Here is a 27,718-nt window from a genome sequence, read left to right as displayed (position 1 = left end):
GTCTAGGTCTGTGGATGGCATCCTATCCCTCAACTGTGCAAAAAAAGCAGGGCACTGGGCGCTGCGGGTGAGATCAAAGTCCGACTCCTGTATGAAGCACCCCGACGGGCGGCCCCGGCTGAGGCGGGAACCAACGGCCGCGCCCTCCCGCCCGCCCCCACGGCTGGGGCGCCTCGGCCAGCGGGCCGGGAGCGGTGCGTTGGCGCTGCTCGGAGAGGCCGGCAGTCATGTGGACGTCGCTCGGCGCCGTCACGGAGCCCGCCGGCCCCCGGGCAGCGAGCGGCCGCTTCTGGGCCGTCACCCTGGGGGCAGCGGTCGGGCTCTTTCTCCTCGGGTTCCTCATCGGTACAGTGCGGACTTCACCCCTCTTTGGAGCGGAGCCGGGCTGAGCGGCGGACGGGTCGGGGAGGGGGGAAGGGAGGGAGCGGAAGTGGAGGGAAGCGCTCTGTAATTGAATGCCCCATTGCCCACTCGGCCCAAGCAGGAGGGTCTGCAGGTTGCTGACAGAAAACCTTTCCCGTCCCTCACTCCCTTTTCCCCCACAGATGGATCAGGATCGGGGATGGTGGGGGTGGGGTGGCGGAGGAAGAAAACTAAAGAGCCACTTGTACTTTGAAATGGCATTTGGTATATACTGGGGGATCCTGGAAGGGCATTGAGTCTGATGTAGAAAAAGCCCTGTGCAGTGCAGCCTGTGGGCTGCGTTCTGCGCCTCACCCTCCCTCTGGTTTGCCTCCATCTGTGTAACTGCTACTGCATTGCACTGAGTGTGTGGAGTCCTCAGTACAGGAGAGACGTGGAGCTGTTGGAACACGTCCAGAGAAGGGCTGCAGAAATGATCCGAGGGATGGGACGTCTCTCCTATGAGGACAGGCTGAGAGAGCTGGGGCTGTTCAGCTTGGAGAAGAGAAGGCTGCAGGGAGACCTGAGAGCGGCCTTTCAGTATCTAAAGGGGGCTGGGAGAAAGAAGGGGCAGACTCTTTAGCAAGACCTGTGGTGGTAGGACAAGGGGACATGGTTTCAAACTGAAAGAGAGTTAAATTGGATGTAAGAAAGAAGTTTTGTACTGTAAGGGTAGTGAAGCACAGCAGCAGCTTGCCCAGAGAGGTGGTGGGTACCCTATCCGTGGAGAACACTCAAGGTCAGACAGGATGGGGCTCTGAGCACCTGATAGAGTTGTAGGTGTCCCTGTTCATTGCATGGGAGTTGAACTAGATGGCCTTTAAAGGTCCCTTCCCACTCTAAAGATTCTATGATTCTATGTCCTGCCCCTGACTTAAAAATAAAAACAGATGTCAGAAACTTTCTAGCCAGGTGTTCCTTTCATCGCTTACTCTGATAATGCCTGTATAGTAAGGGCAGGTTTCCAGAATAAGAACCAGAGACAGAAAATAGTTAAAAGACATCTGTTCCTTGAAAAGGGGCTCTGTTCCTTTCCTTTTTTTTTTTTTTTTTTTTAAGCTGCTATCTTTCTGAAATGACTGACTGCATGATGTTCTGGTGCTCAGAGTAGGAGTCCTTAACATCTCTTATTTTGAGGAGAGGAGGCTTGGGGGAGATCTTGTCACTCTTTACAGCTCTCTGAAAGGAGGTTGTAGCTAAGTTGGGGTCAGCCTCTTTTCTCAGGTAACGATAGGATGAGAGCTAATGGCCTTAAGTTGTGGCAGGGGAGGTTCAGGTTGAATATTAGGAAGAATTTCTTCTCAGAGAGTATGATGAGGCACTGGCACAGGCTGCCCAGGGAGGTGGTGGAGTCATTATCCATGGAGGTATTCAGGAACCACGGAGTTGTGGCAGTGAGGGACATAGTGGACGCTGTGAGAGTGGGCTGACAGTTGGACTAGGTGATCTTAGTGGTCTTTTCCACCCTTAATGATTCTGTGATGTATGATCTGCAGTAAAGCAACTGTGATTGGTATAGCAATGTATTTGCCTCAGTGTCCTAGCTAACAAGTACTGTGGTGCAGGACTACCACTGCCATTACCACACTCTGTATCAAGTTGTAGATATTTGACTGTGCTATGATAAAGAATAATGGTAAAATACGCAGTGAAAATCTTGTGATATTTAAGAAAAATGTATTTTGATGTGTTGTATAGGCTGGTTTGCAAAACCTGTAGAAGAGAAGACACCTTTGAGACATCATGAGGAGATGAAGGCGGCATTTATGGCTGAGATGAAAACTGAAAACATCAAACACTTTCTTTTGTAAGCAATGTGTAGGCTTATCTGTCAAAAAAAAAAATAAAAAAAAAATCAGGAGCCAGCCCAAGGATGCCACTAAACAGATCATAGCATGTAGGTTCTTGGCCATAGGTTTTAACTCATGTTTCCGAGTAAGATGAGAGTTAGTACAGTCCATCTTGACACCTCTCATTCTTGTTTATTTTGAAAACACTCGGAGTCATTGTCAGCAAGCTCAATACTTAAAAGTAATTAAGAGCTGGCCAAATTCTTGCTCAGCAGTTGGTGGAAAGTTCCCTCTTTCACTTAGGTGGCCTATTTAGTCAACAGCAGTGTTGACCTTACACTGTTTTTTTTATGGAGGGTGTTTACTTCAAATTAGGCTGTATGAATGAACTTAAGTCAGGACAGATTCAGTGGAAAATAGTGGAGTACTTAAACATAAAAGAGAAAAAAAATCATGCCAGTATTTGAGCTTGTGTTTCTTCATGTAGAGACCTTTACACATTTTTGCTGTTCTCCCAAATTTGTGACCACACTTGTGTTACTTGGCAGCATTCTGTCATGTTCTCACTTTCATGAAGAAAGATATTCCCAAGCACTCCCTCTCCACACAGTGAACAGCTAGAATGGTTATCTTTAAAACTGTAAAGACATTTTTAAGACCGTGTTTTTTTCCCCCAAGAATTTATACATCTCATCTACTTTTTAGTAATTAAATTATGTGATTTCACCGTTATTCTGGTTCTTTTCTACTCCTACAAGCAAATATGCTAACTTTTGTTCCTGAAAATTCAAGTGGTAAAAAATGGCACTGTAGATTTTTAAAATCTATTGTAGTTGAATTACTGTAGTTAATTTCTTGATTTCTTAAAGCGTAGAAGCCTTAGCTACTAGGAAGCTGATGCATTATTAATCGCTTGTTTTAGGGGCCTTGTAAACGGATTTTCTACTAGGAAGGTGTAATTTTTGTTAATATATTTATCCAAGCTAGGAGTCATAGTTTATTGGTAGAAATTGACTTTCTATGAAGAAAATAGTAAAGTATCAGTGCTTTTAGAGGTAGACAGTAGTTCTGGATTTGCCTTTAATTCCCAGCCTGATTAAATAGCAGGAAGTTATATCTTACTGCAAAACCAAATTACAAAAAAAAAAAAAACCAAAAAAAAAAAAACCAAACATGTTCAACTTATTTATTGTGTCAATCCCCTATGTTTCATTTTAAGTGCACTTCTACAAATTACTGCAGATAAGTTAGCTGGAAAGTACATTTTCTTTACTGCATAAAGCCATATCCTGGGCTATGTAAACATTGAAATCTTAAGAATTTTTGCACTCTTCAACCTGTGTTTTGGCTCCTACAACACCAGCTGTTGCTCAACAGCTCTGTAAAAGAAGCTTTCTGCCCTCCAAACTCTCTGTGTCTATGCCAACAGGAAACATTGTACCACATTTACTGACAGGCAGCCAGTTCTGTGGTGGAATACACAAGTGCTTAATCAGTACTCAGAACTAGCAGTACAGACAGTCAACAGATTAGAACAGGAAACGAAGAAAAACAAAGTTCTATTAAGTGGGGATATAACACGGGAGAATACTATTGCATAACTCAAATTGTAATCAAATCCAGAAAATGGTGCCTTGACTGTGTGAGGAACAGTACAGTACAGTGTTGATAGAAGCTGTTGACATGATCAGAAGAACATGGCTCTGTACAAAAATCAGAAGTATACCGGTCTTTCGAAGTACTTTACTGTTTTTGGTAACACTCACTGGAACTTAAGAAGTAAAATCTTCCCCAACCTTATACCTCATTGTTATCCGAGGTCTCCTTTCCTTCACTAACACCACTTGGTTCATGTGGCGTGCTGATGGTATGGACATATAACAGGATGAGGACATAATGATGATAATCTCAGTCAATGGAGGCTTCTTTAGATCAGTTCACCACTGTTTTTTCTCAATAATCTGGCCAAATTTCATTTTCAGCTGATGAGTTGCTCACCATTCCTGGTATCATACACTATTTTGTTATTCACTGTGCATGTCTCTTAAGTCACAAGCTGCTGAGTTTTTCTGTTCCTTGTTTGTAAGCTGCTATGAACTCACACTCTTATTTGCCAACAAAACACGCTCAGAGTCAACTTTTAGATAAATCAGTATTTGTGCTAAAATTAATCGAAACAGTGGGATCTGAGGGTGACTACCCAGCTAATTAAATGTAGGAATCACAATAATTATGCACATTTCTAAACTGAATACCTAGAAGTAATTATGCTCAATTATTTTACTGCTTTACAAGGAAGGCCTGTCTTATTATGCAGAGAAATGACTGGCCCTAGGCTGCCCAGAAGACAAGGAATAAAGCAAGAACAAGACCCCACGGCTGATTTTGTACCATTCTTGCTAGGCTGCATTGCTAACAAGACATGAACACCTATGTCTGAAACCCGTTGCCTCAAGTTATTTGTATGGCAGACAAAAATATATATGCTGAAGAATCCTGGTCTTGATTCAGTCTGTGTACGTTTGGTCATATCCAGGGGATGTTTCTAGCTAGGTTAAGATTATGTGCAGCAATTCCTGATCCTGACCAATTGTTTTTATTTCTTCTAGCAATTTTACACAGCGTCCTCACCTTGCAGGGACAAAGGAGAATCTCTATCTGGCACAGCAGGTTCAAGCTGAGTGGAAGGAGTTTGGTTTGGATTCTGTTCAGTTGGTTCATTATGATGTCCTGCTCTCTTATCCTGATGAAAATCAACCCAATTATGTCTCAGTAATTGATGAGCATGGAAATGAGGTACTGAGAACACCTGTTTTTGCAAACAGTGCAAAAAATCACCTTTATACACCTAGGAAGACTGGGAGGGAAAGCTATGCTCTGCTCTGTTCACGATGTGGCACCTGATTCAAAACTCATGGAAATCAATGGTTCTCATTTGCTTTATTTTTTTTTCTTAATTTATATATGTTGTTTCTTCATTTTTATGCTAGCAATAGTAATAACTACCCTGCTTCATGCAGCTTACTGACACATATGGATGAAAGGATAAGTATGTATTAGAGTTACTCTATGTAATTCAGTTGTTTTAAAATTGCTCTGTTATTTAGGAAGAGGAAATCAGCCGTGGTTAGCATCATTACTTGTATTGAGTCATTTTACAGTATTAGTTATTGTGCTAAATTCAGTTCCTTGATGATTACAGAGTTTATGCTTCAAGATACACTGACACAAATAAAATCAGTTCATTACAGAGCAGCTCTACTGCTCACTGAAGGTCCAGGGATGAGCAGAATGCAAACATTTTTTTTATTATTGTGATCTAGCGTTCTCTTACTTGCTGTATTGAGACCTCTTTAAAGGAACCTGTGTTCACATGAACAGGCTTCTGTGCTGAGAGTGGCAGTGAGACTATCAAGATCACACACTGAACTTGTGTACAGAAAGTGATAACCATTGCTTATTGAAGTTTTGGTCACATCTCATTTCGAGTTAAAAAACTAGACTCCTTTAAACATAAATGCCTGTGAAATGTGCCTGCATAAACAGTACTTCTTTTTCATATTTCCTGGTTTACTTTTTTGTTTCTTCTTTCCCACTAGGTATTCAACACATCATTATCAGAGCCGCCTCCTGCAGGGTATGAGGCAGTTGGAGATGTGGTGCCACCTTACAGTGCATTTTCAGCCCAAGGAGTACCTGAGGTAAAATAGTAGAATAGTAAAAGAGACAGAGATAGAAACAGAAATAGAAATAAGAGAAGAAGGATACTGGAGCGTAATATAGTGTAAAGTAGAATGGAACAGTACAGAATGGAGTAATGTGAAATTCCTGGGTCTTAGGCTGTGTGTGTACAGACCCTGACATACTACCAATAAGAAAGATGAGCCAGCCCTGATGTTGTTTGGAGTTTTACAGTGGAGCAATGTTGAAACTGAACTGTCATACATACATGTTATTTTCCCTCTAGTTTGACATAAAATTGATTTGTTTTGCATTTTATCCACTTCTTTAACTTCTCCAGGTATTGTGTGAATATTCACTATTCTTTTCCATATTGGTGATCAAAATGAGACTTATATTTAAGTAGCCAATTAAACAACCTCATTGTCAAAGTGCTGTTTTCCATAAAATGTCATATAAGTGTAGCTGTGCAGTGTACCATGGCTATTGCAAATGGCTATTGCTGGCATTTATCTTTTCTCTCTTGCACGTATGGCACCAGCTGACAAACTGTCTGTTCTGAAGCTGACCTGTGTGATAGGAGTTTTCTATTCTATGATCATTAATTGTTTCAATACATAATTTGTAAGAATAGGAAATATTTTTTTGCTTGCTGTACCTTCCCTGTTTCTACATCGAATAACATAGGTTGGGGGGGCCCTCTGGAGGTCATCTCATCCAAGCTGTCCTATAAAGTTGGAGCTGACTTTGGAATCTGCTAGCAGTATTAAATTCATATACTTTCTCAAGTTTGTTAATAAGCTGTGCCAGCCCAGAAAGCAAAAGATATCCTATATTCATACTCAGAGGAAGCTGGAGAGCCAGGCAGATAGCCTGTCTCCTAGGATATGAGAACTATGAGCGTTTCAAGAATCACAGTGGGAATTTTGGAAGGTAGCATAAGGTAAAATTCATATATTCTGTCTTCCTATTTTAATATCCCCACAGAAAGACCGAATAACTTCACTGTTTTATTTGATTTCTAGTGAGCTACAGTAAATGATGGGATATGGGATATAACAATAAAAACAAGTTTTAAAAGATGGCGCTTCCTTCTTTAGAAAATGATTTTATTTGCATTAAATAGGAGAACATTGTTTCTGAAAGAAACCATACCTAATGAACAGATTGTCTTTTCAAAATATATTGTTTATGTTTCCCTTAATGCATAGTAGTTTGATGAAAGCTCCAGATACCGGTGCTGTTAGCCACAACATTCTTCAGTAAGCAGTTGTTGCAGCTCTACTGCAAATAGCATAGGAGGGAGCATGTATAAAGCTCAGCAGTGGGAATGTTCCCTGTGTTCTGGGCTCATCTGAGTTCTCCCATATCTTTTTATGTTCTTTATGTTAAAAGCCATTTTATTAAAAACAGAACTAGGCTGTGGAGAGAGGTTTGGAACCTGCCAGGTGCATTCATCAGGCTTAGGCTTTCTGCTCTGAATTTTGGAACAGTTCCTGCATAAAGCTCGAAGTTCAATGAAGGGAGAAGGCTGTCAAGAACTTGCATGCCAGGGTAACTGTAGTCTCAAGAGTAGGACACCTTCCTGGGAAGTGGGAAGAAATGGATCAAAGTTCTTCATGCTGAGAGTGGCCAGGAACTCAGCTTTCTTATTTTCTGGGTGAAAGCTCTAGTCAGGGAGTTGTCGAGGTACAGTTAGGCACTGCTAGCACCGTACTGTTTCCTGCAGCTGCTCTTTAAAAATAAGTGGTAGTGACTGTATTTTGAAGGTTATATTCTGTCAGAGTGGGATGGTAGCTTCTTACCTGCTAGAGTGAAATCCTGCAGAGATTTAGAAATAGCTGCCACTCATTTCTGCTTCTCAGTGGATGTAGTATTTGTCACATGGTTATCTAGATCTATCTGTGGTCGTGACAGGAGGACAGCAGGCCCACTGGCCCAAAAAGATGAGGGGAGGGTGTCAGTGGTTTATGGGCTGCTTCGGCCCAGTTCTGTGACTAGTGGGGCAGGGGACCCATGGATCCACACCCTGGGAAAGGGGAAAGGGAAAAGGTAGGGAGATGGGAGGTGGGACTAAAAACAGAACAGCGGCAACGATCTGAGGAGGAAAGTTAATTTACTAAATGTGATGTCGGAATGCAGGATAACACAATATAATACAATATATGATTGGAATTGAGGCTAATGAATCAAATAAAATGAGAGAGAGAGTATTTGAAACTGAAGGTCTTACTTTGAAATGAAGGTGGAATGGCTGGGGAGCACACCCACACACTGCCAAACAGTGAGAGAGAGGGAGAGAGTCCTGTGACTTGCAGGTCTTTTCTTCCCCTCTGAATGCAGAGTCTTCTGGAGCATGTAGTTCTTCTTTTCTGAGAACCAGGGATCCAGAAGTCAGTCCACAGAACTGGAGCATTAACTCTTTAATTGCCTGAGCTTTACATGATGTGATGATGTGGAATACCAAAAACAAAAATCATAGAACTATAACAAGTGTACCCTGGTCTCAGATACAATATATTTTTCTTCTTTGTGGTGTATTTCAACTAGATCCCAATAAACTGAGGAAAGAAGTTAAGTTTTGAGCAGAAGCTTCTTTTCATAGAAATCTTTAGTAGAAAGCTTACACGCTGGTAATGTGAAGTCATGTTCTTACATGCAGTAGTGTTGGTCTGTAACATTAGCATCATAAATAACAGTAAAATTCTGTTCCTTTCTTCATTCCTTTTTAAGTGACTGAAAAAATGCCTCCATCTAGTTAATGATAGTCACAAATAAGATCTGTGGATAAGAATTGTAACTAAGCTGAAAGTCCAGACAAGACATTTTATGAGTCTCCACTACATTCTTGTAGCTTGTATTTTGAAATATTTTTTTAGATAGCAGCTCTAAAACGTGAGAGATTTCATCACATTAGTAGGAAATTATATAAATTGTCACTACTGTGGTGTTGAGGCACTGGAGCAGGTTGCCCAGAGAAGCTATGGATGCTCCATCCCTGGAGCTGCTCAAGGCCAGATTGGATGGGGCCCTGGGCATCCTGGTCTAGTGGAAGGTGTCCCTGCCCATGGCAAGGGCATTGGACCAGGCGACCTTCATGGTGCCTCCCAACCCAAAACATTCTATGATTTTATGACAGTTGTGAGAGGTCTTTCTAAGAATTATGTAAGTAATTTTACATTTTTTTATTTGTCAGAAAAAAAAGTAATAGTCTTCAAATAGAGGTATTAGATATGAGATATTCTGAAATAACTTATGTTTAAACAGAGGACCAAATTCCACTTTTGCTTGATCTAAATACACTACAACGGCAGTCTCAACTTCAGTAGGATTATACTTGATTTTACGGAGAAGGAAATCTTGTTCATAAATTCAGAAGAAATTACCTAAGAATAATCCTTTTGTTTATTAATAGAGAGGTGCAGAATTTTAGCAGCTCTGAAACTTAGTTTCAGAGTCCCTCTTATTTCAATAATTTAACCTAACTGAGCTCATTTCACCTAATTTAATCAGAAATTGCAATTTGAGCAGAATACTGATAAATCCAGTACAGCTAAAAGGGCTGTACCTCAGTCTATTGGTATGTACTGTGTGCTGTATTGCAAGGCCACCTGAACGTCTGGTTACAGACTGTGTAAGAGATTTAAGCCTATTCGTTTTTGAAATTAAATTGAAGATCTCTCTGGAAGTGTGTGGTCGTACAGAGAAATGCACTTTGAGAAGAGTTACTGTCACCTAACTTTAGCTGTCTGAAGTGTCAAGTGTCTACCATTAACTGGTCCTTGAGTCTCATTATAGGCATTTATTCTAAAGAAGCATCTCCAGAAGGCAACAAGTTTTTTCCTAAGATAGGTTTGGGATACCTCCAGCTGTCCAAGTCTGACTGACTAGAGCTTAAGGAGACTAAGGGAGAAGAAAGGCCAGTGCTCTCAGCATTTACACGCAGTTTCTGAATCATATCTTATGCTCTCAGTAGAGTATGGGGTCACAGCTTTTTTGATATTAGTGTAAATTCATGAGAAGTCACTTACTTACCTAATTGTCTCTATCAGAGAAGAATTCATACAAGAGCCAGTCCTGAAGCTTATTGTTCCCAGCCTATTGTCTTGATCGATCCCATCCTCCTTCTGTTATGCTCGTTGACATTCAAATTCTACTTCCTTCTGCCAGGGTGAGTTAGTGTATGTCAATTATGGCCGCACTGAGGACTTCTTTAAGCTGGAACGTGAAATGGGAATTAACTGTACAGGAAAGATTGTTATTGCCAGATATGGGAAGATCTTCAGAGGAAATAAGGTAATGACGCTATATAAAAATGTTATTTATGCCATCCTTTAGTTGATTTCAAGAGACCAAAACTCTTAACCAAAGTCTCCTTAAACTTGTAGTGTAATTGAGGTTTTCATAGAGGTACATTCAAAGAAAATTCTTTAATAGGAGATATAAAATATATATTTGATATGTTTATAATACATCTAAAGGATAAAAGTGAATTGGAAAATGTTACATGTTTTGAAATGTATCTGCTTACTATAAATTGTTCCAAAATGTAACTAATGTGCTCCAGTAAAATACTCTGTGAAATAGTCTGTTCTTCCCCATTTGTTCAAATGTACCTTAACATAATTTGGGAAGGACTATATTTTGAATTTCTCGGTTACCTCTGTGTGTTAAACAGTGAATATCTTCATTGGAATGCCAAAATTTATTATACAGCCTTGAGTAATCTTCTGGCAGAAGAACTCACTGGTTTACATGTATGCTATTTTCACCAGTGAGAAGTAACTCGTGGCTCTTAACTTCTGTCATTGAATTTCTATAGGCTGCCACTCTTAAAGATACTCTCTGAATGGAAAAGACTTAAACATTATAGAACAGTGTGAATCATTTGTTAAAATGAAATGTACATCAAAATTGCTCATAACCAGAGGGACAGGCAGTTGCTGTTTAGTTTGGAAGCAATAAGTCCTCACTGATATGAAGGGATGATATGTTCACACTTAAGGTGGTGTTTCTAACAGCTGTTTATATCGGTGTGCAAGTCTCCTACGTCACTATCTATGTATCTGTATGATCTTTTTGATATGAGACAAGTATGGGACCTTTACTTAGCTAAAGCAGTGTGAAAGGTTCCAAGTTATAATCACTGTAATTTCGAATACTCTTTTGCCCCTTGAACACTTATGTCAAGCTATAAAGGTCTGGATGGAAACCAGAATGTGCTTTGCAGGTGAAGAATGCTGAACTCGCAGGTGCCAAGGGAATTATTCTCTACTCAGACCCTGCTGACTACTGTGCTCCAGGAGTAGATCCATATCCAAATGGCTGGAACCTTCCAGGTGGAGGAGCCCAGCGTGGAAATGTATTAAACCTGAATGGTGCAGGAGATCCTCTGACACCAGGCTATCCTGCAAAAGGTGAGGTGTCTGTTCAGTGGACCATCACACACTTCCTAAATGGGTGCTGAAAGTTACTGTGGAGCTAGACTTCTGTATGTTTTTAGTACAGTTACTAGGAAGAAAGCCTCACTTAACAAAGGTTACTGAATGCTGTATTAAGGAAAAAATTCCATTCTATTCCATAACCTACTAGAAAAATGGCTTCCAAATGTTTATGTTTGTCCACACTGTGGAAATTTAGATACTGGTTTGTGGGAAAAAAAAAAAAAAAAGTATTTGAATTGTGTCTAGTCTGAACAAAGCCTAGACCTCTTTTTTTTTTTTTTTTTTTTGTGAAAACAGCAAAGCAGAATATTCATTAGTCTAGTGTGTAAGGCTGTATCTGAATCTCTGGCAGATACCCACCTCAGTGTTCCAAACATTAGGCTATGGACTCACAATTTAGTCTTGTTTTTTTGGCTGTGTCTTTTTCTGAAGTTGTTTCATATGAAGAGAAGTATTTCTGTATCATTTCAATGCAAAAAAAAAAAAAAAGATTAAGAAATAATTTTAAAATCTCCAGCGAGTTCTGAATGCGTAACTGTAGATGCTGTGGGACAATTATTTTTTAGTGTTGTTTTGAAAGTGTGCTGATGGAGCATAAATAGCGAAGTCACTGAGGAAATGTCAGCCCCCATAGGGAAGTGAAATGATTCTCTTTGAGTCCTGTGTTAAGACAGTGCTGTGAAATGTACAGATTCCTTCAGAGTCTTCTAAATACAGAAATCCTTGTCTTTGCCTTTCAGAGTACACCTACCGGTTAGACAAAGCCAGTGGTGTAGGTCTCCCAAAAATTCCAGTTCATCCCATTGGTTATCACGATGCTGAGTCATTACTGCGGTAAGTATTTGGGAGACATAAAGAATCTTAAACAGACTGTTCAGTGATAACGAGAAAAGTGTTTGAAAAGAAAGGGAAAAGGTTTTTTCATGCAACGACTTATGTAGTTTTTGAAATCCTGTTTGTGATTATGGCTCTGTGTAGGAGATCCACATGTTACTACATACCAGATTCATGCAAAGTGTTTTGGAAAGGGCTGTTTTTAATACATCAATTATTAACTGAAGTAACAACGATTGGCAACCAGGTACACTGAAGTTATAATGAGAGAGAAAAGGCAAGAACTTGTGGGCCTGCTGTGATGCTTGTTTTGTGAAAAAGACCAAAAATAAGGTAATTTGAGTGTTCAGGTGAATACTTAGCTATACATCTTTGACGGGACAGTATCTGTACTCTGTTGTAGTTATATGAAGCCATATGTTTTCTCTCCTTATTTGTATTATATTGCATACATGTGAAATGATGCTAGCAAAGCAATGTAAGGATACTGAAAAAACTCCGCAGTGTTAAAATGTATTTAATAGATACCTATATGTAAGTGTGCATACTAAGTATGCAAGTGATCTGAGCACAGGCTCCAAGCTTTGCAGGGGATGGTATTAAAATTCATATTTATGTTAACAAAACATATACACTGAAAAAACTAAGATGCAATGGAGTTGTCAGGTGCAGCATTGCCCTTGCACATTCAACCTGGAACAAGAAAAGATGACTTGGACGCATCATGTTTGTTCAGTTTTAAGCATCTTAAAAACACTTCAGCTATGTCTATGCCACCGTATTAAATGGTGCCCAGAGACAGGCACTGAAAGACAATTGCCTGTGCTGTTAAGCTGTTAGAATGGTCCAAATAAGAATCTCCTGAATAAACTGCAAATGCAGTTCAAGGCAGTAGAACGTTCCAAGGACCATTTACAATGAACAGTTTATATGCAAAACCCTTGGAAGCAAAGACTGTTTTCCATTCTGAACTGTCCTCAATGCCAAGGAACAGTTCTTGTTAAAATACGAGTATTAATGTAGCTAAAAATGTAGATTAGTCACCTATGAAACCTTACAGTACTAAATGTTTAAGACAGTAACCATCACTGTGGTCCACGTTTGCATGGTTCTGAGCAAAATGTGGTTTCTGGTTCCTTGTTTGTGTTTGGTGCTATTGCAAGATGATTCTAATAATGATGATACTATGTATTTCTTTTCATAATAGTAATATGGGAGGATCTGCACCACCACATAGTAGCTGGAAAGGAAATTTGAATGTGTCTTACAATGTTGGTCCTGGTTTCACAACAAATTATTCTACAAGGTAAGTTCTGTTTCATAAGGGAAACATGTTTGGGATTGGAGAAAAAACTGGTAGACCAATAAAATTTGTCTGAAGATACAGTAGTTGAGGTTATATGCATTGTTCCTTTGATTTTGGCCATTCCCTGGGCTGAACTGCTCTCTCTGCAAAGCTTCAATAGATTCACATCTAGTTGGGCACATATGACTGAATTGCTTTAGTTTCAAGCTAATCTTGCACTAAGTTCATCTGACAGTCATCTAGCTTTTGGCAAGCTATTTCATTAGACAGGCTACTTTTTGCGAACAGAACCAATGTATTTGAAATTCTTGTTGGTCTGGCTTTTGATCTTACCTATTGCCATGTATAAAACAATAGTAACCTACATTTTTAACATTTCCAGAAAAAATGCTGGAAGTGCAGTGTCACTTTCATTGCCTCAGATTTGTTTTAAGTAAATAATTACAGGTTAGGGTTAATTCCAGGCATTTCACTATTGGCTGAACTACTGTATTGACTTTATATGAACCATTTGACCTTTTATCTTTTAGTCAAACCACTTCTTCCAGAAAAAAATATGCAGGCATCTTTGAGGATGAGCTGTTGTAACTCCATCTGTGTTGTGGATAAACAGAGTCTCTGTGACACAACTCAATTTGTCTAATTTTCTAATGTCTGAGGTGCCACATCATATAAACACATGGACTGTGCTGAATTCATTACAGTTTATTCTGTATGCTTTTTAGAGGTGTTGATGCTTTATGGTGTAATCTGGCTAATTTTTTCTTTGAATTTTCTTCCCAATGTACCAGAAAGGTAAAAATGCACATTCATAGCAACAACAAAGTAACAAGAATTTACAATGTGATTGGTACCATCAGAGGCACAGTGGAACCAGGTAAAGTCATTTGTCTTCAGTGGGCTAGCTAGAGAGGGGAAATGAGGAAGATAGTTTTCTTTGAAATATTGCGTTATGTGATGCTTGGTAATGAAATACTTACTGCATCAGATTTCATACAGTTAAGGGCATAAATGCTGAGTTCCAAAGGGGTAGTCATACACTGGACAGAAATATTTGTCTTCAAACAAATAGTTTTGCAACTGAAGAAATACTCTTAAGTGGATATTTTTCCCTGTTAATGAGGGAACAATATTGCCAGTTGAAAGAGTTCAAAATCAAGTGGAAATGGTTCAAGACCAGATGTTGTATTCCATCTGAAGACATCATTTCCACCACTGTTGCCTTATTGCCTGTCTTATAGTGTTCTGCAGCGAATGTTATATTTACACTATAAAAAACCATAAATAGAGACATCCCTAGAATGATACATTCATTTAATCTGTAACTGCAGCCCTTCCCTGTTCTGTGAAACACAACTGCTAACCATATTATAGTATCACAGCTATCTAGTCTGACTTTGATCGTATTAATCACATTTCCATCATGGTGAACACCTTTTTATGATTGACTACTTACATACTCACAGAAATACATACTTCAGTGCTGGGAGTCAGCATGATGTACAAAAATAAATTGTATTTAAATTGTTACTGTAAATGTGAAAAGATCCATCTATTTTCAGAGGCAAGCCGCAGTATTTCTAATAGCAGAAGTAGCGTTATGAAATTTAGGTGATCTTATGTCTTACAGGATTGAATAATTTGACAAGTTTTTTTAGCACTGGCTGAAAATGCAGAAAAATATCAAGATATTAAAAATATCTTTTACATTTACATTATGTGTGATGCAAACTAGTAAGCTTTGTTACCTGACACCTACATGAAAAACTAGAAGTAAGTTCCAATCATGCTGTGTCCAATTCCGGGCTTCTTGGTTCAAGAAGGACAGGGATCTTCTAGAAAAGGTCCAATGGAGGGACACAGAGATGATTAGGAGTCTGGACCATCTCCCATATGAGGAAAGGCTGAAAGACCTGCACCAGTCTGGATCTACTTCGGTCTGGAGAAGGCTGGGAGTGGATCTCGTCACTGTTCATAAATATCTAAAGTGTTGGAGTGAAGTTGATGAGGGCAGGCTCTTTTTGGTGGCATGCAGTAATAGAAGAGGGGGCAATGGGCAGAAACTGAAACACAAGAAGTTCCATATAAACACAAGGAAGAATTTACTGTGAGAGTGATGAGTACTGGAGCAGGCTACCCAGAAAAGTTGTGAAGTCTCTTGCTCTGGAGATATTCAGGACCTATCTGGACGCCTTTCTGTGCAACCTGTTCAGTAGGGTACTTGCTTTAGCAGGGGAGTTGTACTCTATGATCTCTGAAGTTCCCTTCCAGCCACTACAATTCTATGATTCTGTGTGTAATTAACAACACTATGGCAGGAAAACAATGTTTTTTTCTAAGTAAACTTCCATATTTTTCTAGATAGATATGTCATCCTGGGAGGTCACCGTGACTCATGGGTATTTGGTGGCATTGATCCGCAGAGTGGAGCAGCTGTGGTTCATGAGATTGTGAGGAGCTTTGGAAAACTGAAAAAAGAAGGTAATTGTCATGAAGGAATAAGCACACAAAAAGCACTGCTTTCAGCAATGTCTGTTGATATCTCTGAGATTTAAGCATGTGCTTAAACTTAGGTTTATATCTCTCTGATCTCTCAAAGAAGCACATTACTCTGCAGCTGTTCATTAATCACACTTATAATCTTGATATCTCTGTATTACATCTATTCAAGAGAAAATATACCTGAACGAAAGCAAAAGTCAAGCCATAAGTTATGAGAAGGATAGTAAAATAAATACAACATTCAGATAAAGTTGACTGCTGTTTATTTGATGTTGATCATACTGGGTGTTTGAACGATGCTATGAAATTGATGCTGTAGTGAACTGATCAGTACTTCAGCAGAGCAGCACTGAAAGTCTTTGATCGCTTGACTGATCTGGACACAGACTCAAATATGAATAAAATCTGTGTAACGGAAAGAATGAGCTGTGCAAACATAGTAGGAGGTAATGGTTTTAAAAATACCTCTCACATAGTTACAGTAGGAGAAGAATATTAAATGTACCAAATTTCTGTTGTTGTCAGAGCAAATGCTGTCACTCTCTTTGTTACCTCATGCAAAAAAGCTCTGATATAACTCAAGTAGTGTGCTATAAGAGCTTCCTTTGCCTTGCCACTGCATTATAAACCCATTAGCATTCCGTTTTCTCCTCACTCCCTTGTAGTTATTAAATGTCAGGGATGCTCTCTTTGCAATGCAAGTTAAAAAAAAAAATTGTAAGGAGGCAAATGACTGAAAGATTCCAGTATCCTAAAATTTTGTGCAAAGTTACAGAGGTGAGGCAATAGAGCCTGCAGCATTCAGCCTGGGTTTGAATAACTGCAGAACTTCAAGTGAAATGTCTTTGTTTTGAAGATGATCCAGGTATTGAAATCTGGTATTTGTCAAACAGGTCAAAGAAATTGAGTAGTAGATATGACAGCTTTTCAAATACAACTTTTTGTTAAAGTTCAATTGATTTACAATGTGCACTAAGTTGAAATGAGCAAAAAGAAAAGCTTGCTTTCAAGAATTTATGCACAAACATTCTTTTTTTCTTGTTCAGTTTTAAATTTCAGAAAATTCTGTTGAGAGGAGAAAAAGTGTACATTTTTGACAAGATATTAAAGTGGATATGAGATTGCTAAAAATTAATAAAGTGTTAGTAGATTAGATCAGTGAGAAAGTTACATTTAAAGTTTGTCTTTTTCCACAAATCAGGATAAAAGATGAACACCTCAGAAATGACTTGAGCAGTTTTTGTTTTGGTAATTCAGTTTTTATGGTCTTTTGTTGCAGGATGGAGGCCACGGAGAACAGTGATATTTGCAAGCTGGGATGCAGAGGAATTTGGCTTGTTAGGATCAACAGAGTGGGCTGAGGTAAACTGATGTTGGTACAAGACAGGTTTTCACAATGGCAGATCTTCAAAAAATCTGTATAAGACAGATATAAGATTATAAGGCTTCTTCTCTCAATTGTTCTCTCTCTGTCTTAAATACACATAGAGTTTTCCTTACAGACTCCCCAAGGTAGATCCCCAGTACGGTAGATTATATGACTCTACGTGAAACAGCTGTTACTTTTGTGGTCAGAAAAATTGTTCTGAGGAAAAAAAGTTTATCAAAATTCCTTTCTCTTTTCCTTCTCAGGAAAATGCCAAACTATTGCAATCACGAGGAGTGGCTTATATCAATGCAGATTCCTCCATTGAAGGTATATTGTTTTGGCTTGCATTTTATAGGAACAGAGATGTACGGATGACTGGGAGGCAGTTTGACTTAGAAATCTGTGAAAGCCTCAACATGATAATGTTAATGTTGTTGAGTTAATCTAATAGTGGAGGTGGAAGGAAATACTGACCCAGAATTGTAAAGCATCCTTCAGATATTCCATTCCTGTTGCTTTAGGGAAGAAGTGCCTTACAGCAGCTACGTTATTTGGGGAGTCACAGTGAGCAGCAAGTGTTGTGCCTCTGTCAGCAGTTCTGTAGCAACTCAGTAGGGTCTACATCCCCTCTCATAATATTTGTAGTCAGCACAGGGGCACAAGAAGAATCAGCTTGTTCCTTGTAGAATGTGTAATTTCTAATGGCTTTCTTACTAACTAATAATGGCACAAGGCTTCAGTTGAGTAGATCTTCCTTCTTATGATTTTGTTTTTGTTCTGTTTTTCAGGAAACTATACACTAAGAGTGGATTGTACACCACTGATGTACAGACTGGTGTACAGTGTGACCAAAGAGGTAATATTGCTTTAAGTTTTTAGCCACAAATTCACTGTTCTTTTACTGGATGGGGCTTAGTGTATAAAATATGATGTCATGTTGCTTTCTTTTCTACCAAGGTAAAGGAAATATAGTAACTCAACGTAGTCATTTTCTGGCAATTGAAAGACAACAAATACAATTTAACTCTGTTAAAATTAGATGCCCAGTTAAAGATATTTCTGTCTGGATCTGTGGAAGAGCTGATCACCTGCAGTTCCCATGGTAACTTGTGCTAAATGTGGGTGTTTAGAACTGCAGAAAATCAGGTCATTAGAGCCTCACTTTGGACACCAGAGCCATCATTAAATTGTTGACCTAAATACCAGTAAACATGGTTGCATAACCTTTCCTTGAGCTGGAGAGCAGCAACAAAGGCTGATTAATGCACATTACTACACTCTGTTGGTAGCTGGTGTCTGAAGATACCGCTGATCAGGAAGGAGGTTCTGTAACCCCAGCCAAAATTAATCTGTGGCAGAAAATGTTAACACGCTCCTTTAAGCAGTTAGCTCCATGTCCATATAGCCAAGCATATTTTATTTTGATTGCTATTATTGAGTCATTCTTAGAAATATAGTAAAACAAAACTAGATAGTAAAAAAAATTAATGAAGTAAAAGCAATGAAACCTCTGCTGCCCATCAGTGAAAAGATGAAAAATATACAGTGTTTATTGTGCTCAGTAATTTAGGAAGTAGTCTGAAAATAGCGATAGGAATGAACTAGATAATACTTGTATACCTCTGTAGCAGTAATAATGAAGGAAGCAGTCAGTGCTGCACACTTTGTCCTTCTAAGGTCACTATTGCTTCCATGGAAATCCTTGTTTTGAACTAAAACAAGGAAAAAAACAATTTTAAATTAAACCAAGACGGAAGTGTTCGAAATTTCCTGCCAGATTGAAGCAAGAAGCTTTTTTTTCCCCAATATTTCTTTTGTGTTTAGTATTTAAATTAAAGGACTGAACATCTCATTAAAAGTATCAGAAAGTAAATATTGACATGAAATGTTCTGCTTTCCTTATGTTTTCTTTCATCTAAAGTTACTTATTTTTAGCAAATAAAATATTCCTTTGGAAAATGTACATTTAAAAGTTTGAACTGGAAATGTAGAAAGGCTGAGGGATTAAGACTTTTATTTATTCATTGTCCTAAGCCATAGGCTTTAAGTGATGGCCAGTTTTAGTTCCATTGACTGGTAATATTTAAAACTGTACCTTTTGTCTTTTTTTGCAATATATATTTTCTAGATACCAAGTCCCGATGAAGGGTTTGAAGGAAAATCTCTTTATGAGAGCTGGTATAAAAAAAATCCATCAACAGAATATAAAGAGGTCCCCAGGTTAGTGACAAAAGAAAATGAAGACAATGCCAGAACTGACTGCAGCTTGTACATATGGGTTTTAAAGAAATACCCACTTGAAAATCTGAGCACTTGAATGAAGCAGTGTGATTTTCAACAAATATAGATTTCAGAGTTTGATTGCAGCTGATACGGTACTGTACAACACTTAAATGAACTTGGACTTGTAGCATCAACAGGAGGCTTTGTGAGTTAAAAGTAGTGTTGGTGTAGTTTATAGAGATGCAGACATATAAAAGTAGTATGCGAAAGCCAGTGGCGGGAGCACTAGATGGTAACACAATAGCATTCCCTTGCAGTTGCTTCCAGTTTCCTGGCAGGCCTCTGAATTTCTGTGGCTACGGAGCTCACCAAACAGGCTTTTGCAACACTGTCCTTCAGAATTCACTGAATCTAAGAAACTGATTGTCTTATGTGAAGCCATGCTAGTGCTGTTATGTTTTCTCTCAGTTGAGAGACTGGAAATAGTGAAAGTTTAGCAGTAAGAAGGTATTTGGGCTGTCTCAATTATTAAAGGCAGTGAGTTAAATTTTCCCCTTTAGTATTTTCTCTGCACTGGCTCTGTCCTCCTGAGAATAGAGTTATTGGTAGAAGGTGAATACAATGCAGGGCTTTCAGGGAATTTGTGGTGTATTGAAAGAAAGAACATGCTGGGGAAAGATTATGTAGTGACTGTAACTGGAGAATAAATAGCTATCTCAGTACTTGGAAACAAACTAGAAAATGTATTTTAAGTGTTGTCACTCAAGGCATTTTCTTCTTTCTTGTTAAAAGAATAAATAAACTGGGTTCTGGCAATGACTTTGAGGTCTTTTTTCAACGTCTTGGCATCGCTTCAGGCAGAGCACGTTACAGTAAAAACTGGGTAAGTCTGCATCTTAGTAATTATATCTCCCTTGCAATTGCCTGATAATAACTGTAAATGAGCCATTGACAGTGGCAGTTTTTTGGAATAGTTCAGTTTAGTGTGTCAGAGTGGAGTCTCAGTTCCTAACTAGAACTCTGTATGCTACTAAGCTACAAATATTTAATAAACAGGAATTGTCAGCTTGGTGTCAATCAGACAAGAGAAGAGGAATTTTATTCAGAGTAAATGGATGTACTGAAAATTACTTATGGTTCAGGAAGGGTTCAGTGGTTTATGATGTCTTTTAAATGAATTTTAATGGCTTACGAAGCTTTGAATTCAGAATTGATTCATGTTTTGTGAAGAATATAGGGTCGACTCGTGTTCATGGTATGAAACCAACTGAGAAGTGTTTGAGAAGCAATCTGTTAAATTTAGTCTTTTCCTGTGAAAGAGCATAGCCAAAGATGTAAACAGAAATAACTATTGAGATCCAAAGAGAGGAAGGGCAACTTCACATTAATTTTGACAGCTAGAAGTTGTGTCTGTTCTTGGCTACCTTCTTTAGGCCCAGTACCAGGTCAGTGGAGAGAGCATCTCCAGGTAACTATTTCATCATAAGCTGATGTCTAAGAGCTCCACCACTGAGCAGTTCTTCCCATGTGATTGTCCATAGCTGCTACAGAGAAGGAGAGAACTGAACACTTAACTTTACTGTGCCTTAAATCCTACAGTCACAGTTTTCAAACAAACATAAAGTATCTGTAGCTGACTTCAGTAACAAATTTGCTTAATTTTGTTTGTTTCAGAATGTAGAAAAATATAGCAGCTATCCAGTTTACCACAGTGTGTATGAAACATATGAAATTGTGGAAAGATTTTATGATCCCTCTTTCAAGAATCATCTGACAGTAGCTCAGGTACGGGGAGGGCTGGTGTTTGAATTGGCCAACTCTGTTCTGCTTCCTTTTGACTGCAGAGATTATGCATCAGCTCTGAGCAACTATGCTCATATCATCTATAATATGTCTAGGAATCATGAGGAAGAACTGGCAATATACAATGTATCCTTTGGTAGGTAGACTCTTTTAATCTCTCTGCTAATAGTATTGATGCCTTACTTTAATTTATAAGCCTTCCAATTCCTTCCTTTCTGCTCCCTCCAGATGCTCTCTTTTCAGCTGTGAAGAATTTTACAGAAGTCGCTGATAGCTTTCATGACAGACTGCAACAAATAGATATCAACAAGTAAGTTTAACAGTTTTTATTTCCAGCCAAATCTTCCCTGTGTAGTAGTAGTCCCCTATGCTCAGTGGGCATTGTCTTCACTTGCATTTAGTCCCCTGAATAACCATGATGACAAATGACTGGTGGTCATTTGAAGTCCATATGGGCTCTTGTCTTTAAGAATCTGATTATTCTAAGAAACAGGGTATGGAAGTGTTGAACTAGTGGACATCAGAGACACTGGAGAGCCTGGAAATCTAGCCATTTTTGCTTTTAAGTGTCCAAAGTAACAAGTGCCAGTTCTGCTCAGGAGCAGCACTTGGATGGTGCTTGGTTGTGACTAGATTATTGGACAGCATGGGCAGAGCCAGCACAGGAGGGTCACTTCCAAGTACAAACATCCTAGGATTTTGTTACTGGATTATCATTAAAGAGCAAATGTTAACTTGTAGTCTGCATTTGCCAGCCACTATAGTTTTCAAGACACCAGTACCACTTAATGAAAAAAAATAACTGTACCATGATCATACGTATGGTAAGCTTTTTGATAAGCTTTAAAAACTTATGTGTAGCACCTATACCATTATTTACACTTGACATGATCTTAAATGTGTTTTTTCTATGCCATTCCAAGAATAAGTAACTATACTTCCTTTTATATATATGTAGACATATGTTTCATTTCATGAATAGAATCAAGTATAGCCGGAGGCTTGCCCTTACGGAATACTAAGAATAAAAGCCATATTTTTAATGGTGGCAACTTTGAAGAGAAATAAATATACAGTTATTTCTTACATAAAATATTAGAATTATGAAATATGGCATATATATGACATTTTTTCATATTTCTGTGGTGCTTACATTACATCATGTTCTTTGAAAAAAAGGCTAATTTACATAAGCAGAAAAAATGACTTTTAAGCTAGAATGTAATTCATTTTCTGTTTTGTGTTCCATTTGCAAATCATAACTTCCCTACTCTGTCAGATCTCTTCTGCCTTAGTTATTTTGATTTTGTAAACTCCTGTCAGTTATCAAGCTTACACATTTATGGATTTCAATGTATTTGTTTTCCTGAGTCACTAAAATGTGTCAGTAAACATAGTTGAAGTTTCAAAACAAATATAGAAGAAAACACGTCACCATTAATCTTTGTGACTCAATAACATCTTTATAATTCTGCAGCACAGTAGCAAATATGAAAGTTCAGTCCAAAATGATTTTACTGATTATTAACCTAAATCTAAACATAATTCAGCCAAACAGATTCAGTTTACATCTATATGAGTGTAAGCTTGAAACGATTTCATTGACAGTTGTAGAATTACTGCAGGCTTACAGTGATACAGAATTTACCACTTTTTCTTGGTGAGTGCTTTTGAAGCTTTACAGTAAGTTACTTTGGATGTGAACTATCAAACCCACATATAGTCAGCATATTCTCCTTCACAGTTCTTCTATTTGTTAAGCATCGGTAGTATGCTCAGAGCTATTCAAAGCACACAGAAACAGATGGTCTCTGCTCCAGGGAATTTGCAGTCTGCTATCAGAAAAACAAAATCCTTGGATGTCTCAAAAGATGATTCTAATGTTCCTGTTTCTCAGATGTGATTTTATATAAACGTTAATGTGATTTTATTGAAGTAATTTGGTGCTGACTGCCTTTTTGGAGTCCTCTATAAAAGGAGATAATGGTCTATCGAAGCATCCTAAGAAAAAGGAGATATGGGAATAAAATAAAGCATGAAAGAAAATACCTGAAAGTCTGTATTCTTTGACAGCATTCCTTGGTCTGTAGAACTCTCTCCTCTGGGGAGACCTCACTGTGGCCTTCCAATACTTGAAGGGAGCATATAAACAGGAGGGGCAACAGCTTTTTACAAGGATGAATGGTGATAAGACAAGGGGAAATGGTTTTAAACTGAGACAGGGGAGGTTTAGGTTAGATATTAGGAAGAAGTTTTTCACACAGAGTGTGATGACACACTGGAACAGGTTGCCTAAGGAGGCTGTGGATGCCCCATCCCTGGAGGCATTCAGGGCCAGGCTGGATATGCCTCTGGGCAGTCTGGTCTGGTGGTTGGCGACCCTGCACATAGCAGGGGGGTTGAAACTCAGTGATCACTGTGGTCCTTTTCAACCCAGGCCATTCTATGATTCTTTGATTTATACACCAGACTGTCTCACAGTATAGAATAGCGTAATTTGCTTGTGCAGGTTAGTTGTCATGGCCTGTCTTGTGTGGGCTATGGTTCAAGTTCAGCATCCTGGATCTACTGTCCTTCATATATCCAGGGCTATATATATCTCATGGCATGGAAAGAGTAAGCAAAAAACTGTAACTGATATATTCTTTTGTTGTTTTCTTTTTAGCCTGCTTGCTGTCAGATCGTTAAATGATCAACTCATGTTTCTAGAAAGGGCTTTCATTGATCCACTTGGATTACCTGGAAGGCCATTCTATAGGTAAGACAGGGTTATCCTTCACTTTCTGCCTGGAGTACTGTATGAGAATTTCTTTGTAATTTATGGATCTCTAAATGAAATTGTAATGACTTTATTGAACATAGTAAAAGTTGATTAAATAGGACAGATAAGATTGAAAGGGAAACAGTGCTAGGGAAAGCTTCACTGAGAGACTCTAGACAGAGTGAGTCTTGCTGTAAGCGTATTCAAATCAATAAATCCGGTTCCATTGATCTTAGTGTGCATATAACCAGATCAAAAAATTTGGCCCTGGTCCCAGTGCAATTTCTCTGATCTTTAGGAAGCTGTGATTTGGAAGTGACATAGGGTATACTTGAAACGTCTAAAATTTGACCCATTGTAGCAGAACAGGCATGCTAGCAAATACGTTATAGAGAACAGTCCTCCAGCAGTAGTGAATTCAGTAGTTCTCTCTTCCAGTTAAAGAAATAAATTTTGTTTGAGAGGCAGAATAGTCATATCAAGCTTAGCTTTTTTGTCCTTCTACTACTCTGTATTATGAATAGTAATCTTTCCAATAAAAAGTAACTGTAGAAGGAGAATGTAAGATCTACAATCCTGTGCCTCATGACTTCTGATTAAAAATCTCATGAGAACAGCCTGTTGTTAGAACATCAGCTTTCCTACCTCAAAGCATGCCTGGATCTGTCAAAGACTGTATATCTGTGAGAAAAGATGCTGCCTTTTTTTTTTTTTTTTTTTTATCTTCCCTTTCTTCTGAAATGAGAGAAACATAAATGCTTAGCTACTGAGTTGTAGAATTTGCATGGAATAATGTAGCTCATTTAATTTTCTTTCTTCATAGACTGTAGGCATTGTTGCTACAATGACAGTGTTTATTTATACCTTGAGTGTCAAGAATTTGACAAAGAATGTAGAAACATCAGATCTATTTAAAAAAATATTTTATTTTCCTAATGCAGAATATTTTTTTCCCTTAATTACAGACATGTTATCTTTGCTCCAAGCAGCCATAACAAGTATGCAGGAGAATCATTCCCAGGAATCTATGATGCCATGTTTGACATTAAAAACAAAGCTGATCAAGATGAAGCCTGGAAAGAAGTTAAGAGGCAGATCTCCATTGCAGCCTTCACTGTACAGGCAGCAGCAGGAACACTGAAAGAAGTAGCATAAATATCAACATTATTATCAGTGAAGACTAGGTATGACAGTGTGCAGATGCATCAAAACCAGAACATGAAAACACTAAGAAAAACACTAGAAGTGCCACAAAACCCAAACAATCTTGTTCTTTGCAATTAATACAACCAAGTGGAATGCATTTAGCAGTGTTAACAAGGTAATGATGTATTTCATTTCACAAGCTCAGGCTTTAGGTAAATTCTGAAGTGACAGTCTAGATGAGAAAAAAATATTTTCTCTGCTTTGTATTTTAAGGATCTAACCACTGGATTTATTTTCGGAGCTCTGAATTCTGCTTGCTTCATTAATTCTTTAACTTTATATTTTTGTCTTCGAGTTGTGTATTTGTACTCCATGATAGTGTTTTCACTTTTCTTTTACGTGAAGATTCACATATGAAAATGGTAAAACTGTCACATATAGTGTGAGGAATGTATTATGATCATAACAAATTTTGGGCTGCCAGCCCAAAATACTCATCCATTATGTCCTTTTCTTCACATGCGAAGTCTTTCAGCTGCTTGTAAATAGATTTAAGCAAGAAGCTTTCTAGTCACTGGAGTGAAAATTAGGTGATATATCTTATCAGAATGATAATGATGTCGCAAAACATCACTTTCAAGATGAAGACCTGGTTTTATACTTTCATCCCAAACATACCTATGCCATATCTTTGCCATACCACAGCATTCTTAATATTAAGACAACTAGAAGAAAAGAAAATTCATCATGTCCTTCATATAAAAGTTTACTAAATTATCAAAACCACCATAGAACCTGTATTTCTGATTTTGGCATGCAGCTTACTCTTACACCAAGCTGCTAGAAGGGACAACTGAAATCAGATGGAGAAGACTCAGAAAACCAGGTCAATTCATCTGACAGTCTGCCACTGCAGGAATTAATAAGCTCTTTGATGGCAAATATTTCTGTGAAATTTGATTTGCTTTCTCATCTGAGTCCTCTGCCATTTAGAAGATTCATCTGTCATCTGGTGGATTTCATTGTTGTGAAAGATTTTTTATTTTCCAAAGCAATTAATTTATTCTTAAAAATTCATCTTTTCACATTAAAACCCTTTATTGTTAAATCATTTTACTTAGCAGTTAGTCTTTCTCAAAATAATCCAGTTTATCAGGTAATGGGAAGTGCTCTTGCAACCACATTACTAAGCAGTTATTTACACATTTTTATGGAATTGATTAAAGCTGGAATAAGAGCATAAAGACATGTTCTCCCAAATGTAGTTGTCTGGATGGAAGGCCCTCTCCTCTCCTCTCCTCTGCTCTCCTCTGCTCTCCTCTCCTCTGCTCTCCTCTGCTCTCCTCTCCTCTGCTCTCCTCTCCTCTCCTCTCCTCTCCTCTCCTCTCCTCTCCTCTCCTCTCCTCTCCTCTCCTCTCCTCTCCTCTCCTCTCCTCTCCTCTCCTCTCCTCTCCTCTCCTCTCCTCTCCTCTCCTCTCCTCTCCTCTCCTTCTATTCTATTTTGGATTATGAGTTATAACAAATGAGCAAAAAATGAACGAACAGTTTTGTGTGCACTGAGAAACGGCATTTCACATTACTCATTTACTAGTAGGACAATAAGAAGCACGGGTCACGTGACATTTATGAATGAAATCAAGCCAACTGGCACATGCCAGCAAATGAAGCATTCAGTTCTTATCAGCCTAGTGGCAAAACAATGGTTAAATGAATAATAAATAAGCATTCTAAGGCCTGTCTGTTAATATGTTCTTGAGAACTCTGTAACTTTACTGACAAATATTTCCAGTTCAGTGATTCTTAGAGCTCAAAAAACATCCTGAACCAGCCGCATGCACAAGGAGATATGTCCTATGAGCAGGTCTTCTAAGACACACTATGAGAAGCCAGACAGAAGAACAGAGACTTTTTTAGCATCTGTACTCAGTTGGATCTGTCAGTGTAGCTCAGGTGTATAGCTGTTAGCTAACTGGAGCCCTGAATGTGGAATCCAGGGAGTGGTTGGTGTGCAAATTCACCTTCACTGATGGAGATCTTCTGGCTGCATTGAATCAAAGAATGGTTGAAATGGAGCCCTGAATGTCATCTAGTCCAACCCCACTGTTATGGGCAGGGATGCTTTTCACTAGATCAGGCTGCCCATGGCTCCCTTACAGCTTGGCTTTCCAGGGATGGGACATCCATAGCTTCTCTGGGCAACCTTTTCCAGTGCCTCACCACCCTTATGCTAAAGGATTCCTTCCTTAAATGTAATCAAAAAAGCATAAATCTTTTTTGTTGGACTTTACAGTGAGTCGAACTTGTAATGCTACCAACTGCTGTTGACCAGATTAACCATTTTGACTCTTAAGCTTTGATATTAATCCACAATAACTGGCCAAGAAGTACTATTGAGTTAATTTTTAAAAACTGGTTGTAAATATGAATAAAAAAATAAAATTGACTGAATGTGTTGAA

General features: G+C 38.6%; 1 protein-coding gene across 3 annotated transcripts; it reads left to right on the top strand.

The window, feature by feature from the left end:
- Positions 1-155: 155 nt before the first annotated feature.
- FOLH1 (folate hydrolase 1) lies at positions 156-27,718 on the top strand. 3 transcript variants are annotated; one of them, XM_417205.8, is made up of 19 exons: positions 156-345; positions 2,101-2,209; positions 4,802-4,988; positions 5,792-5,893; positions 10,044-10,169; positions 11,104-11,290; positions 12,058-12,151; positions 13,359-13,457; positions 14,249-14,334; positions 15,819-15,938; positions 17,239-17,321; positions 17,592-17,655; positions 18,117-18,184; positions 19,457-19,548; positions 20,344-20,434; positions 21,226-21,490; positions 21,583-21,664; positions 24,020-24,112; positions 25,081-27,718. In XM_417205.8, exons 1-19 carry the CDS (start codon positions 228-230, stop codon positions 25,268-25,270), a joined length of 2,256 nt encoding a protein of 751 aa, XP_417205.4. In that variant the 5' UTR covers positions 156-227; the 3' UTR covers positions 25,271-27,718. The 3 variants fall into 3 exon arrangements, 1 of the variants encoding a protein (XP_417205.4); XR_001464744.4 differs by lacking the exon at positions 25,081-27,718 and having other exon boundaries at positions 21,226-21,336; XR_003073486.3 differs by lacking the exons at positions 24,020-24,112; positions 25,081-27,718 and having other exon boundaries at positions 21,396-21,490.

The sequence above is a fragment of the Gallus gallus genome, chromosome 1 (assembly GCF_016699485.2).
Source record: "Gallus gallus isolate bGalGal1 chromosome 1, bGalGal1.mat.broiler.GRCg7b, whole genome shotgun sequence".
NCBI classification, from domain to species: Eukaryota; Metazoa; Chordata; class Aves; order Galliformes; family Phasianidae; genus Gallus; species Gallus gallus.
Note: the sequence above shows the minus strand (reverse complement) of the source record. Positions and strands in the feature narration are given on the sequence as shown.